At 36.7% G+C, this 21,340-nt stretch overlaps 1 protein-coding gene across 5 annotated transcripts in view; it reads left to right on the forward strand.

The window, feature by feature from the left end:
* The window catches only part of LOC5569532 (LIM/homeobox protein Lhx9), a 395,755-nt gene that overhangs the window by 337,757 nt on the left and 36,658 nt on the right, over positions 1-21,340 (forward strand). For all 5 annotated transcript variants that reach the window (XM_021850406.1, XM_021850401.1, XM_021850404.1 and 2 more), the window contains 2 exons: positions 6,855-7,327; positions 15,986-16,127. In XM_021850406.1, the coding sequence (XP_021706098.1) occupies positions 6,855-7,327; positions 15,986-16,127 (615 nt within the window). The remainder of the gene's footprint in view (positions 1-6,854; positions 7,328-15,985; positions 16,128-21,340) is intronic.

Here is a 21,340-nt window from a genome sequence, read left to right on the forward strand (position 1 = left end):
GTTTTTAGAACTATATTATTTGGTAAAAATTTTGTATTCAAATAAAATCAAAGTGAAAGACATTTTTCACACGATGCGAAACATACGATAATAAAGAAATTTGTGTTTGAAATATCATGAATTTTCTGCTGAGTGAAATTATGTGAAGTGAGTGAAAGCTTATTTATGAATTTCAGTGCAAATTACAAAAAGCCCACTAGAAGCCCAAGACCCAGGTCTCCAAGTTTGATCTTTAATATGAAAAGCGACCCGTGGCAATTTATTCTGTCCAGTGCTGTAAGGCTATAATATTGTTTTGCCTTTTCTGAAAACTAACTGAAGCATTTGTGTCAGAAGTTGGTCATCCATTTAAATATATTGGGAAAAAGGTCCCATCCCATGCTCATTACATTGCAAACTTTCCCGACCTTCAGAGCATATGAATTTCCGGAGAATCGTTTCTTCAGTTTTAAAAAATTACGCAGATAATGTTTCCTTCTTCTGCATATCGAATACTGTAACATGGGACGACAACGAATGCTATGGTAAACAGTGTTGCTCAGACTCATTTCCCCGAAAATATAATTTTCCTAACTACGAAGCCACGAACTACTACAACCATGCTCTATCCTCCTAAGATAGAAGAGCAGATGGTTAAGCTTGAGTACTGCACACAAAATCGATCAATTTTGATCCCAGAGAGCCACAATTCAAGTTTCGGTGAAATGAAATGAGTGAGTGAGTGAGTGCGAATCGTTTCACCGAAACTTGAATTGCGGTCCCACCGAGATCGAAACTGTCGGATCCCATGTGCAACACTCAAGCCCAACCACTTCCCCCTCCATCACAGGAATACAACGCACAGTTATAACAGTTCATGGCTTCAACAATTCGAATTTCGGGGAAATGAGTCTGGTCAACACTGATGGTAAATATTCAACAAATACAGATAAGTAAATGCTGATTGAGCATTATCACGCGTTATGTATTTTAATCATGTTTAATGAGTTTAACCAAGTATGTACATTCAAAAACCAAAATATACTAAAACTCTACAACCCATTTTTTTTTTTTTTTTTGTGAAACATAGGGTGCAGAACCATTTGGGCACTTCCCTGATTCAGTTTGGCATGGGGGGTTTTTCTCGGTAGAATTGTCTGAAACTTTGGTGTAAGAAGCGCATCAGTACGATGCATATTGTGGCCAAATATGAGCGCTCTAGCTTTTTTTAAAAACCCCATTGCCGAATTGAGGCCAAGAATGGGGTCTGGCTTCTTACTTTCCCAAAAATTATAACCTTCAAGATATCAAACCCCCCCCCCCCCCAGAACCAAACCCCTGGTTGCGCTACTGAGTGGGTACATTGATATAAGGTACAGTATGTCACATAAAATGCAAAAATTGAACGATCTTAAATTTGGCATACTAGAGATTTTTTTTGTAGCTGAACGGTACTTCTGATTGATGTAGTGTATTCTGACATGACTGTGGTAATAGATTCATAGCTGTATATAATACTAAAAGTTTTGATATATTGAAGATATAAGAAAAATAAATTAAAATTTGATCTTAAATAAATGATGTTGATAATTATCATTTAAAAATAAAACCATTTCAATAACACAGTACAAAAAAAAAAAGGCGATCAGAATGCACGGAGACCGGACTCCCCGGGCTTGAAAGTATAAAATGAGTAAAAATAATGGCGTTTTCGGAATGTTCGTGTCTGCCCCAGGTCATATATACTTGAACATTTTGCATTTTTTTCATTAAAAATCAATCAAATCAATAACCCGGCACAGTGTTTTTTTTTTTTTTTTCAAGACAGCAGAATTTATGTGCCATATTATGTTTTAAACTCAAAATGCAATATGAAAAGTTGTACTTACATTTGCAGGGACACCCCCCCTTTTTGTACCCTCCCCGTTTTTTAAAGTATCGCAAATGATGGAATATTTGATATAAATGATTGAAATAAGCGATTTTTGTGATACTACTATCTACCAGCTATCTCTCTAGAAATATCGTGGTTTATGAACAACTCCTTAATCATACTGTGGAACCGTCCGTAAAATGCGTGTTCATTTTAGGAGGGGGTCTGTTCAAAGGTTACGGTTCATGTAAATAAAATAAAAATTTGAAGAGTTGACCCCAAGTGGAAGGGGGATGAAAAATACCAAAAATATAACCACGTGGTTTATGGAGGATCCCTTGCAGGTTATTTTGTTTCTTGTTTACTATAATGAATTTAAAATATTACAGGCTAACGAACTTTTCAATTTTTTATATCAAACTCTATGATAGTGTTATGGCTATATCATCTTTGCTTCATTTCTCATATATGAACAGCACAATGACAATACTTCATTTGATAAAAACATGTCTTTTAATTGTTATTGAGAGCTTATATGCCCGTAGATCTCCGTAAACAATAAAAAACTCGTTTTGAAAATGTATATGTTTTTGATATTTGTAAAAATGCTTAAATGCTCAATAACAATTAAAAGATATTTTTTGTGACAATTCCTAGGGGTAACAGCAGAGTTTATTTGCAGCTATTATCTTCTGCTTTATTTTTTGTACATCACCTTTTTATACTTTTGCTACAATGTAAATTAAAATCTCGGATTAAGAAAAATAAAATAGAATATATGTTTCATGATACTTTTTATTCAACTTTTTTTCTACACATTGAACAACGAAATATTTTGTTTTGGTTGGTGATTGTCTTTTATGTTCTTCTGGATATTTTAGTCGAACTAATTTCCAACTCTATGTTCCCATTGCATTGACGTTATTTTTCCCTTCAAACCATTGTTCGACGTCCTTAAAATCTTGATGTGCTCGCACACCCTGCTCGTCTGAAGGTTTGAAGGAAATCTTGCAAGATGACTTGATCAACCAGGTCGGGATGATCAGCTTGACCCGCCGACGTAGAACGTTGTGGATGATATGATGAACTTGTTGCTATTGTAGGCGTCGTGTCTATTAGCGGTAAGTCATCCTCGTGGTTATCAGGACAAGAAGCTTCCTTCTGAGCTTGCCGAGCGCTGTAAAAATCGAGTTCTGCCACGAATTGTGCACAACATTTTTTGCAATTTCGATGAAGAGCACTTGAGCATAAAAAATGGTATCGCAATACATTCACCATTATTTTATAAATTCTAGTCCGTTTCATGACAGTTTGGCGCAATAAAAAACAGCCTATAACAATGATTGATAGGGTCCTAAAATTTTTGATAAAATCTTGGTTTTATTAAATAACACAACAGAGCGTGTTCTTGCTACTTCTTTGGAAAAAAACACCTATGTAATGTATACATATATCACATTTAAAGTGAAGATGAAACGAAGTAAAATCCCAAGTTTTCAAGAGCACAAATCTAGAAAACCAGATAGCTAATCCAGCTGAAAACTTCATGGATTAGTCACCACCAGTGAATGTTCAATCCATTAAATTTCAGCTTCATTGGTGACCTGGTTTTCTAGACTTGTGCCCTTGAAAATTTTAGGTTTGGCTTCGTTTCATCTTCACCTTGAACTTTAATTTAAAAAATTGGTAAAAATTGGAACCTTGACACTTTGACGTTCACACCACAAGGGTTCAAATTTTTAACACTGGGGTTGCTCCTATCTGACATTTCGGAAAGGAAGAGGTAAACAACATACATCCAAAATTTGAGTTTAAACCAAGCGGTGTGACAAAATTTTAACAATCAGATAAAAATGCGTTTAACCAAAAACCAATGGAGAGCATTTGATAATTGAGCAAATATATGTTTCTGGCCTAAACTTAAGCATTTGGTATCAAAGTTGGGACAGGGCTTTAGGACCAGGGTGGACAATCGTCACCGCCAAATGGAAAAAAGTCGACGACGAAACTCAAAGAAGCATCGCCATTGTCACTAAACCAGCGTTCTGATGACGATTTTCCGCATAGATCCGATCATATAGGCTCGGCTTCATGACGATCAAATACGATTATTTCGTTACGGGCGAGTCTTCGTTCGGGAGCACTGAGCCGACTAAAAATATGAATCGTGTCTTCGACAATTAATGAGCATTCTTTGAAAAAAAAACAAACAAAACAAAAATAACGAAACACGTCTGGATTTGAACAAATGATCTCTGAATCGTCAACTCTACGCGATTTCCAACAGAGCTATTATAGAATCATGAGGAGAGCGGATTTTTTGCCAATACAAGCAATTATGTGATTCGTTGTTTGGTGCGAAGCAAGCGAACATGCAGTAAGGGTAGCAATCGGAATGAAGAAAAATTTACTCGTTGACGATTTTGGATTGAAGTTAGTCGTGCATTCTTTCGTCGATGACGAGACGACGACCTGCCAGAGTTATTATACTGGATGACGGTGTCTTTTTTATTTCGTCACCGCACTGTGAAGAATCTGTCGACTATCTGCCCTGCTTAGGACGTTATTGAAAAAAATAATATTAAGCCTGCAGCCCCCAGATCCAAATCTTTTCTATCATATGACATGGACGAATGATCGAAACAAGGCCTATGAAGAGTTTCAACTCATCGTTGACGTTATGAAAGCCTTCATCACAAGAATACTAAGCTCGATGGATGGAATACCAGGAGCACCGTAAACAACACACGCAAGCAATAGTGTCCACCCTGGACAATCCACCACATCTCGATATCGGCCGAGCATTCCCGATGATCGGAACACAAGCAAGCAATCGTTCGGAAGTGGAACCAACCCGCTAAGCTAGCACATCAGCGCCACCAATCAAGTCAACATCCGTTCATCAAAATCATCTTGTGAATCGTTTTCATCGAAGTGTAGCTAGAGGTTTTCGTCGTGAATCAACCATGCCACCATTCTTCGAGGTTTCTGCACAGGGCAGATCAACCAATATTCTCATCAATCGTGTTCGGGCAAACGGTTTTCACGATGGATCAACTTACCTAGCAAATCAACCAAGTAATCGACTAGTATTATCAACCAACCAACAACAGTTCGTCCAGCGGTTTTCTTCGTGGATCAACTAAGCCACATTCTTCGAGGTTTCTGCACAGGGCAGATCAACCGCCATTCGCAACATCGTTTTCGGGCAAACGGTTTCCACGGAGAATCAACCCAACTGGCATACCCGGTTTCTGAGGGCAGATCAACCGGAGAAGCAAGCGCAACCCGTCGGCAATCGTTATCATCACTTCAACCACGCAATCGCAGTTTGGCTAGCGGTTTCCTTCGTAGATCAACTAAGCCATATTCGTCGAGGTTTCTGCACAGGGCAGATCATCCACCATTCCCATTCTATCGTGTTCGGGCAACGGTTTCTACGGAAGATCAACCCATCTAGCATACCCGGTTTCTGAGGGCAGATCAACCGTACCAATGCAAACCACCAATTCAACTACGAAACGAATCTTCAGAAATTATCATTTCAGCAGGGGTCAGTATGTTCAATTACAAAAAAAAAACAAAAAAAAAATAAATTTATATGCAAGATTCTTTCGCAGTTCCATTTTTTGGGTGCAATGGGCCGCTTATTCTTATTTATTCATCACTACGGTTACAAAACAACAAACTTGCGGATTGTGCTCATAAGCTACGATTTAAACTTAATTTATTGATGTTGAACTAAGGATAATAACGAATTAACATGAGATTTCTGATTATTGAACGACGACGACGTATACAAAACAACAGCAAATGACGACCAAAACAGATGCCCGACTCGAACCGTAGATTGATATGAACTGAATCACTTCGGTATAGTTGTAGATGATGGTGAATTTACTGCTGGCGAGAAATACGCGATAGATGTTTGTTTTGAGTGATGAGTAGTAGGGGTGCACAAGTGGGGTCAGCTATCTCCTCTATTCCAACACATGATAAATAAAATAAAATGTCCGTTCCCGAATCCTCTCTTATAAGGCCAAAATAAAAGATAAAAATCTTGTTCAAAATTAAAAACAGATTAAACAAATCAACTAGTGAATATAGTTCATTTTCCATGTAAAAACTACCATTAAGCATAATATGGTGATTTTCATATTTTTGTGGGCCATACTGTAATTGTATAATGGTGATTCTTTGGATATCTTCTTCTTTCTTCTTTCTGGCGTTACGTCCCCACTGGGACAGAGCCTGCTTCTCAGCTTAGTGTTCTTATGAGCACTTCCTCAGTTATTAACTGAGAGCTTACTATGCCAATGACCATTTTTGCATGCGTATATCGTGTGGCAGGTACGATGATACTTTATGCCCTGGGAAGTCGAGAAAATTTCCAACCCGAAAAGATCCTCGACCGATGGGATTCGAACCCACGACCCTCAGCTTGGTCTTGCTGAATAGCTGCGCGTTTACCGCTACGGCTATCTGGGCCCCCTTTGGATATATGTAGTTGCTAAACACTTCATTATAATAAATGTTCTCGGAAAATCTGAGAATCCGGAGAAACAGAAAATCCTTTTCCGGGAATTCATATTTTCCGGGAATGGGAACCCTAATGTGACATATGCATACATATGCAATATGTGATGGAGAAAAGTGAAATCAAGCCGTAGAATGGCATGTCGCCATCCACAGTATGGAGAAAGGACAAACTACGATTGATTCATATAATAATGGAATTGGTTGATTGAAATTGGGGATACATCTATCACATATGGAAAGATTGACACCATGCCGTAAGAAATCAAATCATAAGTGCCGTGTGAGCATAAATTGGATGTGAATTTTGTCTACCTCTAAATTGTGAACCATTTTAATAAATGAATATTTCATTTGAAATACCCTTCAAAGATTTTGTTAGCAAAGGTCCCAATGCGAAAGAATATTAGCTTACCTCTCCCAACATCTTTCTGATGAGCTCTTCTCTGTTTTTTTTTCCTTGCAGTGGAACCGATCAGTGATCACCCAGTCAATGTACAACAACAACAATCAGCCAGGACACTCAACGCCGCCAGTGTTACAGCTATGGGACACACGACAGTTACAACCGAACGCACCGGCAATCCAATCATCGGTCTCGTCCACCCCGAACCTCATCGGAAGCAACGGCATGGCCAAGGACTGCGCAGGTTGCGGGAAACGCATTACCGAGCGGTTCCTGCTGAAAGCCCTGGACCTCTTCTGGCACGAGGACTGCCTCAAGTGTGGATGCTGTGATTGTCGGCTCGGCGAAGTCGGCTCTACCCTGTATACTAAAGCGAACCTAATACTGTGTAAGCGAGACTATCTTAGACTGTTCGGCACAACGGGATACTGTGCCGCGTGCAACAAGGTGATACCGGCGTTCGAAATGGTGATGCGTGCCAAAAACAACGTCTACCATTTAGAGTGCTTCGCCTGTCAGCAGTGCAATCACCGGTAAGTATGCGTAATAGAGTGCTAATTTGTTCTAATTGTTATCACATTTCGTTGACAGACAGCAAGACACTTTTAAATCCCTTTTTGTACTCAATTGATGAAGCTCCTGAGCTAGCTCAGCTGTTTGGGATTTTCTACGAAAATCGAACAAAATTAGCTGAAGAGCATTTTTACACTGTATCCATGGTTAGAGCAAAGACAAACAGCATTGAAATGCCAAATTCTATTACTTGGTATTTGTCGGACGGCTCACTCGTGGCTCTCACTTCGCTTTTGTTCAAGTTTGACATATTTAGTTTCAAGTTTGACAGCTATAGTTTACCGAATACAGTATTTTTAGCATGTTTACGTGACATTGTTTAAAATTGATAACTTTTCAAGCTGTTACGTCTGTTTATCTGTCGTTAGAGTTGGCAGAGAATTGATAACAATAAGTTTCAAAATAAAAGACACATGGTTTTCGAGCAACTTTTTGATCTCTTGTTGAAAATTAAATACTCATAATCTAAAGCTAATTACATGGAAATGTGTATGACTTTTTCTCAAAAGTCGGCAAGGCAATGGCGATTGATCATCAGATTACCTTGATTGTAAAAAAAGGGTGTGTTTTGCTAGCTAATATTTGAGAACAAATAAGCGCTGTTCACATGTCCAACCAGTGTGTTAGTAGATAAATAATGCATAGCAATGAAAAAATGCATTGTGGTCATATTGGCGCTTACGTCGACTATGCGAATATGGGCAGTGCATTCAACTAAGTATTCCACTTAAAGTTTATTTAATGATACATCCCTTTTTTAACAGATGCCTTCAAAGATTGTACGACATTTCTCAGAAACCCATTCCCCAGAACGACATTCCCCAGAATGGGACATTCCCCAGAAATCCATTCCCCAGAATAGGACGTTCCCCAGAAAGCCACTCCCCAGAATGGGACATTCCCCAGAAAAAATAATGAGAATTTTTTAAGGATTAAGGACTTCCGGTTTGTTGCTGGATGGAAATGTAATGAGATCCGTTTTTAGACAATTTACACCGTCTTCAGCCAAAGGCCGCACAGACTGAACAATCACTTACATTAGGCAACGGACAACACACGGAACACCCATTAGCCCAGTGAATAATTTTTCGTTTGACGAAAAGTTTCCTCCGACTGGAGCGGGAATCGAACCCACGCTTCGTGACACAATACGCCTAAACGACTGACGCCGCTAACCGCTCGGCCACGAAGCCCACATATTTGGACGATTTTCTTCATACAAGCTTCAAGCATGTTTAGCTCCTGAATTCCGCTCAAATTTTCACAGTAACTTTTCGTAGTCTTACCAATATTGGCCGATCTACTGCACACTGACTACGATATTGTGTAGCTATTGAGTTTTGCTGTAAAATAAAATTATCAAAGACAAGAAAAATTCTCTACTCTACGGCTTTTAGTAGCTTGATCGAAAGAACACATTTTTCTAAGTATAACACGATTTTATTGCCCGTATCTTGATATTGATATGATAAATGACTAAAAAAGATTAAAATCTGTAGAGTCAATGACATTCCAATGCACATAACGACAGCTCGTCCAGAATTAAAATATTCCTAGGGGTGTTTCAAAAGTGACTTTCATTTTTCATTTTTCATTTTTCAATTTGAAATAAATTGCAAGGCGCGTAAGAAATCTCAAATCCCCCCACTTGCGTTATTAATGGATGGCCCTTTACAAACGTGTTTTAAAAATAGTTCCAGGACACGGACAGTTTTGAAACTTCAAATATTTCTTGAATTCCTGCAGGAACTACTCACAGAATTCCTCCAAAGATTAAAACAGAAGTATTGTTAATAAATTTTCAGGAATAAATTCTAGATTTTTCCAATGAATATTTTTCATCAAACCTTTTTTTACATGTTTTAAAAATGTTCCTGGCAGTTTATCTGGAACTCTGCCATAAGTTTTCCATGATTTTTTATAAGATTTTTTCCATAAAGCTCCTTCTCAAATTCGACTAAAACTAATACCAGTAACCACACCAAGAATCTTAGAATTCTAGAAAATCACCAAACTTCCTCCACAGATTGATATAAGAATACCTCTACGGCAGTGGTCACCAAACTGCGGCCCTCAGCAAGGGTTTGTGCGGCCCGCGGAGTGATTTTGAATATTGGAGTAGTGCGGCCCGCAAATTGTAAGTTCAAAAGTTGAAAATTTATCTTCTGTAAAATATGGCTACCTTTTTTTCCAACAGAGGGCCATTTGATTAATCTTCAGATTTTCTTATTCCACATGTGTTGAACAGTGAAATGTCTATTGAGAAACTAAAGGAATTTTCTTATTTCTAGAGTTTGCCCGATAACCCAAAGTTTAATCATCTCTTGATAACAGAATATAATTAAAAAAGTTCTTTTTTTTTTCAAGTATTTCTCTTTTACTTCCAAAATTACGCAGAACTTTTAGTTTTGCTGTGGCTAAGAATTTTATATGACACTTAAGTTAATTGTTGATATTATATTAATGTTTCAACTATTTCATTATATTTCAAAATGTTGAAAATATTGAAAGTTTGTCAAAGCCTGTTTAATTTTTGAAAAAGTATTTATTTCTTAAATCGGTGCTTAATTGTTTGTAACCACGATATTTCACTTCCGGAAATCTTATAATTTTTACCATGTATCTTTGTACGAAGAACAAACTCTTAAGAATCCAGGGACATTAGGAAAGATTATTAAAACTGTTAGTAACTGTCGATTACAATAGGCATGCATATTTCAGAAGTCGAGTAACAAACTGTCGAAAACCTTGACTGACAGAGTCGTGCCGAGCGAATTTTTTGGACGATTGTTATATAGAATAGATTTTCGTGCAAATCTTAAATGTGTGGAAACAAATACTCACACGCCAATTTATATGGCAGTTCAGGAAAAGCACGCACCTTACGTTTAATGTACAATCTAACAGTGTACGTTACATGTTGATTTTGTTAGATCCAATGTATGTCAAATATGATGTGACAATATTTTGGTACTAAAATTGTTTATGTGTAACTTTATTGGAGGGAAAAATACCCAATAAACTAGTCGAGTCGTTTTGATCAGACATATAAAACAGATATTTGTGGCCCGCGACGTATTTTAAGAGCAATGTGGTGGCCCGCATAACCGGTTAGGCTGAGGATCACTGCTCTACGGATTTCTTAAAAACTCCTGCAAGATAGTAGCAATTAACCCGGTAACGCCCAGCGTCCTATAGCCTACATATGATGTAAAAAAAAGTTAAAGTTATTTTTATTTATTGTTATTTTTTTTTAATTGGATGGCATCAATAGACAAAAAAAAACTGATCCCTATGAAGGATAGCTTATTCTAGTGGGCTTCGTGGCCTTGCGGTTAGCGGCGTCAGTCGTTTAGGCGTATTGTGCCACGGGGTGTGGGTTCGATTCTCGCGCCAGTCGGTGAAAACTTTTCGTCGAACGAAAAATTCATCGCTGGGCTACTGGGTGTTTCGTGTTGTCCGTTGCCTAATGTTAGTGATTGTTCAGTCTGTGCCTATGTGCTGAAGACGGTGTAAATTGTCTTTTTTTTACCAGTTACAAGTAAAAGCACAATCCACAAAATAAATACAATATCATTACCTTGAAATGAAAGAAAACCAGGTTGAAACTTTCTCTAGATTGTTTGTCGGGGAAGTTGATTTTTTTTATTTTTGATATGGAGACAAAAAGTTTTAAAATAGGATTTTTGTAGTTTTTGAAGAAAAATAAATTTTGAATGCACAGTGCACAGTCATAGGCACAGTGTAGTAAAATAGAATTTCCGTAGATTTTTAAAAAGAAGATATTTTGAGTATAATCCAAAATTTCTATTTTTGTCCAAACATTTAACTGGGCTTCTACAATCGAATTCATGTAAGAAAAACTACATGTCAGAGACCTGTGCGCCACCGCGCAACGCCGCCGATTCATTTTGCATTACTACATTTTTTCCGAAACTTATGTATTGTCTCGGATCTTTCTTCAAATTTTATTCTTGATATTTCTTCATGCAGTCTCTCTAAAAAATTGAAAAAAAATTTTCTTGCATTTCTCAAATAAAAAAACAGTTACAATACTTCCAAAAACTCTTCAATGGTTTCTTCAGAGATATGTTTAGAATTTTGTGCATGCAATTATCATAAATATAACCATTCTAAGAATTCCTCCAGGTAGTAATGCATTTGAACGCGTTCAGTTCGCGTTCCAGTTCAATTTGTTACACGGAGTGATCAAGTAGGCTTGCTCATTGTTCAGTTCAAAAATTTGAACGCTAGTGAGCTAAAAACTGAACGCAGATTGTTCTGCCAGAATCCACGACATCTTACCGTGCTAAAGTTGTTTGAAAAATGCCAAAAACAAGACATAATATATTTATTTAAAACTAAATTGGTTTCATTATTGATTCAGGAAATCTTTTGCTGGTAAAAACCTAAATCTATGCTTTGATAACCATTGTAGTGCATTGCGATCTGATCGGGGCGTTCGAGAGCAGCAGTGGGCTCCGGCTCGGGAGTTCACTGTCTACTGCGTTCTCGAGCAAAATTTGAGCTTGCTCCGTTCAGTTTTGGCTAGCTTTCAGTTCAAAATGCATTACTGCCTCCTTGCATCTTTGGATGCACACACAAATTACACAAAGGAATCCTCACAGAACCCATCCTTAGATTCCTTCAGGAATCTTTTCAGTGATTCTTCCTCAAATTTTACATTTTTCTTATTTCTCAAGAGATTTTTCAATGGATAACTTAAAATCCTGGAAGGAATTCATGTGGATGGTAGTCCTCCAGAGATACGTATAGAAATCTAAAGAAAATTTTAAAAATATATTTCCATGAGTTTCTGCATAGATTTAAACAAAAATTTCTTTAGTGATTAGTCCAAGAAATTGTTAAAGTATTCTTCAGGAATTCTGCTTAGGATTCCTTCTCATCTCTCACCATGTATTCAACCTTTTCCATGTAAAATCGCTCAAGAAGTGACCCGATTTTTGACCGGATTTCTCTAGTGATTTATTTGTTCACACCCGATTCTGTTTTTGCACGGGGGATGCGTACCGTGCAAAAAAAGTTTTTTGTTCAAAATTTCAATTCTCGACGTTTCATGCAAAAATAAGATTTTGGTGAAAAATTTTGTATGGAAACTTTTTGTACACGGCCGTGTAAAAAAAAATCCGTGCAAAAACAGAATCGGGTGTACATTACGATAACCCAAGCAACCAACGGTTCGCATTTTACTTGAACAGTGAACTCTAAAGTTTACTTTTAGTAGTTTTTGTGTTACTATGATGAGTGAACCCCAACATAAATTTTAGTGGAATAGGAGTTGCACAAACCGCTCTAAAGACTATAAATGAATGAATAAACTGTTGTTCAGCTATCAATGCTACTTGGGACACGATGGACACTGACAGAATTTGATTCTTGAGGAAGTAACTCAGAACAAGCTCCTAACCAGCTTTTTTTTTTCGAGCAAAATTCTATACAAGCAACTTAAATTAACTTTATGTTAATTTATGTTCGGTTTATTACTTAAGTGAGCTGCTTAAGCCAAAACATGCCCTTTCATTTAAACTTTTGTTTGCTTGGATTAGTCTTACAGATACTTCTGAGAATTGTACAGGATTTATTTCAAGAAACTTTTAGAGAATTATTTTAAACAATTTTACTCTGAATTCTTTTATGAGTTTTTCTAGAATTCCTTTCGAACCATTTTAAGAATTCCTGCAGAAGATGCGATTCATCCTTGAAGCGCGTGAGAAAAATATTGCCCATATTACCTATCATGTATAAAACTGCACTAAGATGACCACAATGAACTAGGACAGTTAGAGCATTAATACATATGTTTTGGTTACGGCATTAATACATAATATTTTGCTGAAGAAGTCTGAAAAAAAATCTCTAGATATAACTCAAAAAGTTCTTTCTGTAGTACCGTTTTGACTCATATTCCGAACACTTAAGGACAACAGTGACTTCAAATGCATCTGATTGGCATAAATTGACTGATATTTGTGTAAATTTTAATTTCTTCGTTGGTCTAACTGTTGGCTGTTGAGTGTACCAATAATAATGTTGATTTAACCCCTCTACCGGCAGCTTCATTTTTTACCGCAAGAAAAAATTCAAATCGCGATAACTTTTTTGTTTGTCGGTATTTTTGCACCATTTTTTCACAAGTTCTCAAAAAACTCTTCTAGTTTGAGGATCCGTGTCGATATTGATAATTGGTGATCTGGTTTTAAAGATATTCCAATGTTCCTTGGGGGACCGACATTTTCCATACAAAATGTCTTAGGCGGCCATTTTGTTTTACGTCAACTTATCGAAAAAGTAAAATGTGGGCTATACAATGTCATGTAATAAGGAGCTACTCTGAAAAAATCATACAAATTGGTTAAGAATTCTTAAAGATATCTGAAAATTACGATATGGGTTTTTTTTTAAGTTTCCAAGATCTTTATATAGTCAGCTTGGTACCAGCAACATAAATGCTCATTAGTCAAAGACGGCTGCTCCAAATTGCTTCATTTTTTCACAACATACTCTCATTAATGTATTGTTCCAACGAGTGAACATCTGAATACGTTAAAAAATCTGTAGCCTAAGATATATTCGTGGGTTATGATTAAGCGTTGGTCCCCCAAGGAATTTCGGAATATCTCTGGATCCAGATGACCAATGATCAATATCGACACGGATCCTCAAACTAGAAGAGTTTTTTGAGAACTTGTGAAAAAATGGTGCAAAAATACCGAGAAACAGAAAAGTTATCGCGATTTGATATTTCACTTTGCGCTTCCATGTATCTTTTAAGGATTTATTATTATTTTTTTTCTGCTTTATCCAAATAATATTACAGGAGTTTCCAAGAAAACTATTTTAAATAATTTCTCCAAGAATTCCTTGAACAAATTAACATATATTCCTCGAAAGCAAACATCAGGAACCCTCCTAGGCATTTTTTTCAGTGTTCTTTCTGGATGTTTTAAGAAATATCTCCTGAAGTTTATTTCATAAGAACTCCTTTGAAATTCTTACAGGGATTACCAGCAACTTCTACATGAATTCTTTCAGGGTCAATTTTTCTTCCCTGTAAAAATACTTTCAAGAATTCTTACAAAGAAAGCTGCACCTGGCATTATTCTTCTCCGTCTTCTTCTTTATCTTGCTCTATTTGGCAGAAAGTCTCCACATTATTGTGGAGTTTATTTTATGGGAACTATTGATAACAATTCCGGGACTTAAACACAATGTTGGGTACCGTAAATTCGGGTGAAATTGATCAGTAGGGTGAAATTGATCACTGTGTCACTCGATTTTATTTCTTTCTAATGGAGCACAAATATCAATGTAACCTGCAGTGAATGAACGTTGTTTGTCGTAAGTATGCCCAAATTGTGTGTTGTGAAGTTTTTTGCGTTCAAAAATGTTCATTGCTATGAAAATAAAGTAAAATTTCAATATCTTTTACGGTGCAATATTGACAAACATCAATAAACTTCTAGTTCTAGACAAGGATTTGGACATGGTATAATCCTGAAAGTTTGTTAGGATAGTTAAGATATATCCCTAAACTAGATTTCATAACCAAAACTCGTACCAATTCGTTAATTTGGTTGAAATAATTGAATTTCTGTTATATATCAGAAAATTCCTTAGGAAATTGCATACATTTAGGCGTTTTCTGCGTTATTCTTGAAATATAAACATTCATTATTTCTATAAATATTGTATTGTTAAGAATTTGGCAAGCATATTCGGATTCAGGGAGCTCAAATTCATTATGTAGAGTTGTTTTGAAAACTAACAATAATCGCATTGATTAGTGATCAATTTCACCCCGAAATGAGATCTCCCGATTTTTTATTTTAGACATATTTTTTAGCACTAAAATTACATTTGTTAGAAGATGTTGGTACTTGAGTCAATAAGGCTCACCTCCATACTTGTTTTTCTGCATTCAGTTGTATGGCGTTGTCAACATTATAGAAATCAGACAAGAAAAACCGTGAAAAGTGATCAATTTCACCCGAAATCACGGTACCTTGGACGTTGATGAGCTATTTTTTTTTCAGGATTTCTTCTTGAAATACCTTTAAACATAATTTTAAGGAATTTCTCCAGAAATTCATCATCGAAATCTCTGTGTGAGTTTTCGAGAAACTTCTTCCTCAATAGAACTCCAAAGATAGTTCCTAGATCAAACTGTTGGAATTTCGTGGAGAATTTTCTGCACGAATTTTCATGTACCTAATCTTATTATGTCGTATCTGAAGTAATTCCTAGTATATTCCGGGTATAATCTTAGTATAATCTCGACAAAATATACGTGCGAGATTCCTAAACAATAATCAAATTATGGGAGGTGTTCTGTAAACTTCTTAGAAGAAGCTTCAAAAACTATTTTTGGCAAATTACTTTTAAGAATCCAAGGAACAATTTCATGGATTATTCAAAAGTTTAGATATACTATCCCTACCAAAATTGTTCTAAATACGACTACACTAAAACAAATGATATCAACAATGACAAAGGCTTTCATAAAACCGGATTTACTCGTTAAATTCATTTACTCATAAATGAGAAAAATCTTCTGACTCTAATATCTCCACCTTGTTCTTCTCAATTTCTCCTTCCAGGTTCTGCGTGGGCGACCGTTTCTATTTATGTGATTATAAAATACTATGTGAATACGACTACGAAGAACGTTTAGTGTTCGCCAGCATGGCGTGCAATCCATCTAGTTTAGCGCATATACGGAGGCAAGTTAGTAATTTACAGGTAAAACCAGCTCCCTCGTAATTTGACAATTCCGTTTCTCTCACTCCTGTCATTCTTATACTGTTATCATTATTTAACCAGCTTTACACATTATCAAAAATGCACATCATTGAATAGTGGCAGCAAATAGATCCCTACCTAAATAAATAAGTAAAACTTATGTTTGTGATTTCGAATTAAATGCATTATAGTCACTAAAAAATGTTGACATCTCATTTACCCAAAACGGTACAATCCTTTGGAAATTAACGGATTTTGCTAGGCTAGTTGACGTTCCTTTCAAAATAGTAATAAATATTCGAGAATGGGAATTCTATGCACGCTCACAAAATATAAACACAACATTGAACTCATGTCATGTAAAAATAATTAATTACTGATCTTTGCAGATTTTAAGTAAAAATGCAAGTTGACAAACTATTTTTTTTTTATTTTCTCACATCTTTTGTGAAGACACATCTAAGAAATTAAGAACATCATAAATGTTAAACTGTTTCATGATTTTCGCAAAAAGAAATAGATTTACATCAAAGATCACTTAACATAAACTGGTACAAAAAATTAAATCAGATGATCCAGTATGTTATTTATTAGATCTAATTTTCGTTAGTCTTTCTAAGCGTGTAATACGTTATCTTACACGGAGACGGAATTCAACTCAATTTTGGGTTGTTTCAACGCAATTCCGTAGTTGAGCCCAATAACTCAATTTTGGCTAAATTTCCAAGGTCCCCACTAGGTAGTTTGGCTTTAATTCCTTTAGAAAAATATACTCAATTTTGGGTTGATTTAACGTAAAATTGAGTTCTTTCGACCCAAACATAAGAAAAGTTGCATTTACCCAAATTTGGCTTATTGGGCCAAAGTACCCCCATTGGGTAGATGCAGCTCTCTCTATTTTTGACAACATTCGTGTGGGAGAAAGAGAAAACCGAGAGATTTTGGGTTGAAACTATAATCGATATACTTAATTTTGGGTAAAGTAAACTCAAAAATTAGGTAAAAATATTTCTCCGTGTATGTACGCATTTTTCTCCGACTCGTCGGAGATCCCAATAAATATCAAATCACGCATTAAGTGTCGTAAAATATATTGGTTATGCTGAATATTGATACGCAGCACATTTTATACGCGTATATTAACACTTTTTTACAAAGCACGAAATTCCAATCAAGATTCTTTTATTGAAAAAAAGTCGCACCTCTTGCTATATCCTGCATGAAAAACTGCCACCGTGGAGCTCGTTCGCGTGTATCATCGTTTCACGTCCCCTGCAATATAGAAGTAGGGTGAATTTTGTCCTCCTTCCAGCATTCGTGAGGACGAATTAGACACGAAGGAGATTTAGCGGATCAGCAGAGAGCCGGTTTTTTATATCAAAGCTCCACGTGAAGGATCTGGAGATTTTCCCTTCCGGTCTGCTCAAAAGGAAGTAGCGCGCGTTTGTCGCACATTCAATGCACCGTAAAAATCCTGTTAACTTCAATCTCACGCATGTGACATTAAATGATGCGTCTCGAATACAAATAGCAGACAGTTCCAAAACTTTGGAGGTGTATTGGTGGAAAATTATGGCCACATGTGTTACAAGTATGTTTATGTGGGTTTTTAAAACTCTTATAAATTGAATCGTATCCAATGTGAAGAAGGATGATGGAGATTTCTGATGCAGCAAATTTTAATCGACTTATCAATATTATGTTGGGACAACACACTGAATATAAATATTAATGAACAGACCAAGACTCATCGGAAAATATGAGTCAAACATCAAACTATAAATTTGTCATATTCCAATCAGAGCCATTCCAAAACTTCGCTACCAACTACAGTGATACCTCCATGAGTCGATGTTCCATGACTCGATATCGACTCATGGAACCATACTAAAAACAAAATTCAATGGTTACTATGATGGTCCCTACAAGCAGCTTTCCAAAGGATTGCTGTTCCATGACTCGATATTTCCATGAGTCGATGGTCCCTTCAATATCGACTCATGGAGGTTTCACTGTAGTGCTTAGGGTTCGTACCCTGCCCAAATGGGAAAGTATGAAAAACAGTGCGAAAAAAAACTATTTAAAATGTGTAACTGCAGCTTTATCTATGATTGAGATCGGTTCGCTTAGAGACGAGCAAAAAACATGGAACAAGCTTAGAATCGTGCACAGCACAAACGCCAAAGTCTAAACTTTTCACCGCGCACGTAAAATGTGTATCAGGTCCCGTCATAATTTAATGGTATCAATTTATGCTCCCGCATCGTATCCGTTCGACTAAGACTGTGTTGGGAGTGCGAAAAAATGAGATTACTGTGTGGTGATAAGGAGGTTCAAAATTTAATTTAGTGGGTTGATGCTTTGCTGTGAAAGAATGGACGACTTGCCCTGCATGTGGGTAGTGCCAATATGCCATGCATATCAACCGAAGGATATGCACGTTTGATCAATACGTACAGCATGAAGACTTCATTTTCGCTGGCCGGAAAAATTGATCTGAGACTAGGACACAGTAAAAACGATACATACTACAGGTATACCCAGCAAAAATTGTCCCCCTCGAAGCGTGACGTAATTTGTTCATGACCACAAAGAGGACACACTTAGAAAAGAAATAATGTTACATATGACTAAAATTACATTGCAAGCAAAATACTTGACGTTAAAAATAATTGAAGTAAATTTGATAGTATTTAACTTAAAAAAAATGTTAATTTACGTTAATGCGAAGTAGGCCGCCATTGAAATTTGTACTGGGAATCGATGATTGTAGCTAATTCGTCTCACAATTGCGAATAGAAGAAAATCACTTGGTTTTGCAATGACATTGCTGAAAAAGTATCAACATACTTTCTGCATGTAAGCGCCAGTGGTAATACTTTTCTGAATCAATATTACTTAAGATGACTGAGTTTTCTCACTTTGAAATTGCAAGCTGCAAAATCAACATGGTTGCCAAAAAGAATGACGGGCTTACTTAAGCTTAAATGTTATGGAAAATTACGTCATTTGTAACTTAGATTTACGTTATTTTACTTACTTCAATATGTTGGGCACATATCACGTTAATTTTAATGATTTTCTCGAAGTGTGTATGAATTCACTTAAGGTTATAAACAGTGTTGATAGACTCACACTCAAAATCTCAATCAATACGCTCTCCCGTGAGAGCAAACTCATTAGAGATCTGCTTCGCGAATCTCACGCTTGAGATTTTGATGCAAAATCAACTCAATCAACTCAAACTGTAAAAAATGATTCAGTCGCAAAACCCGACAAAACTCGTGAAACCCGAATGTTGTTGTTTACGTTAGAAAGGATTAACATAATTTTACTAGACTAACAAGAAATTATTGCCGTGTGTGAGTAAACTGTGGAAATACGAGACAATGAGTTAAAAAGGTGAGCCAACTCATCCATGATTTTTTGACTGCTGAGTTGCATGATTGACAACTCACGCATGAAACATCTCAATCGTAAGTTGTGAGAAATTGAGTTTTTCACAACACTGGTTATAAATAATCATACCAGAATGTGTTCATCATGATTTTGCAGTTTTTAAAAAGTATTGTGTTTATAATACAACTTAAATGCGTTCCGTAACAAAACAGAAACATTGCGTGATGAGTCTTCACGCAACTGGAATCAGCTACATGATGACACTTATGACACTGCCAGGCCCGGATTTGGGAGGGTGCCGAGGGGGCAAAATCCAAACCCCCCCCCCCAGGAAAAGAGTAAAACACTGTTGAATGAAATATTTTTACATTAATGATGATTTTAAATTTAAAATACATATCCGATACGATTTCTAACCGAGATATTATGACATGAGATTATGTTATTTTAAAGTGAGTAGCAAATTCAATACGATTTTTGCCTAATTTTTCCAGTTCCAATGAAAATCCTTCTATTCGCTAATGATAATTATCAATGTTATGTCAAAAACTTTGAAACTTTTTGCGGGTTAATAACAGCAAACTGTCAGAACTTTTTCGAAAGATACTGCAAAAACTATAGTGCTCAATATCCTGGAATGATCTTGAAAAGACGGAGATACTCGATAATTCATAGATTTTCTTAATTTTAATGTCAGGTTACTGAAGCTACTATTCTATCAAACACATTATCTATTCGTGCCAGATTTTAATAGATTTTATATTTTCATGTTTTTACAATGAGCGTAGAATTTACTACAATTTTGTTTAAATATTTTAATTTCCACTAAGAGCTTAGAATTTATTATAATTTTGACCAAAATCTACAGAATTTTTATCCTCGATTCCTAAATTATTAGCCGAAGTGGATAGATTATCGAGGTAATTTTGCTATGATCTCATGTGCTTTTCTAAAACCAATTGCTGCTTGCTGCAAATGCTAGTTGATTAAAGCCACACTAGACAATCGTTTGTTCCCTAACCGTTACGAAAATCAAATTAAGAACAGCTAACTCTCCCTTACTCAATATTTCATATATCGATATCGAGTTGGAGAACCATAGAAAAAGTTGATTTTCATGGCTACCTCGATGATTCCTTGAAACGCATTTGCACTGGTTTTGTGTTCTATAACTCGATACCTCCTTAACTCGATGGTCTCTTCAATATCGAGTTAGGGAAAATTGACTGTATTCATAAGCATATTGTTTTATCAAGTCGCGATAGGAATATAACTTCTAACAATAATGGAACGAAAATAGAAAATGTTCATTCATTTATTTAGTTAACATCTACACAGATAACACTGAATCAACAATTTCACGCCACAATACTCGGTTCGCGGCCGCATCTCTCCATCCTCGGTTCTGCCCCACGCTCGCCAAATCGATACGCACTTGATCCGCCCACCTAGCTCGCTGCGCTCCACGCCTTCTTGTACCAACCGGATCCGAAGCGAACACCATCTTTGCAGGGTTGCTGTCCGGCATTCTTGCAACATGCCCTGCCCATCGTATTCTTCCAGCTTTGGCCACCTTCTGGATACTGGGTTCGCCGTAGAGTTGGGCGAGCTCGTGGTTCATCCTTCGCCGCCACACACCGTTCTCCTGCACACCGCCGAAGATCGTCCTAAGCACCCGACGTTCGAAGACTCCAAGTGCTTGCAGGTCCTCCTCGAGCATCGTCCACGTTTCATGCCCGTAGAGGACTACCGGCCTTATGAGCGTTTTGTACATGGTACATTTGGTGCGGGCGTGAATCTTTTTTGACCGCAGC

Source organism: Aedes aegypti, chromosome 3, assembly GCF_002204515.2.
Source record: "Aedes aegypti strain LVP_AGWG chromosome 3, AaegL5.0 Primary Assembly, whole genome shotgun sequence".
In the NCBI taxonomy this organism is placed as follows: domain Eukaryota; kingdom Metazoa; phylum Arthropoda; class Insecta; order Diptera; family Culicidae; genus Aedes; species Aedes aegypti.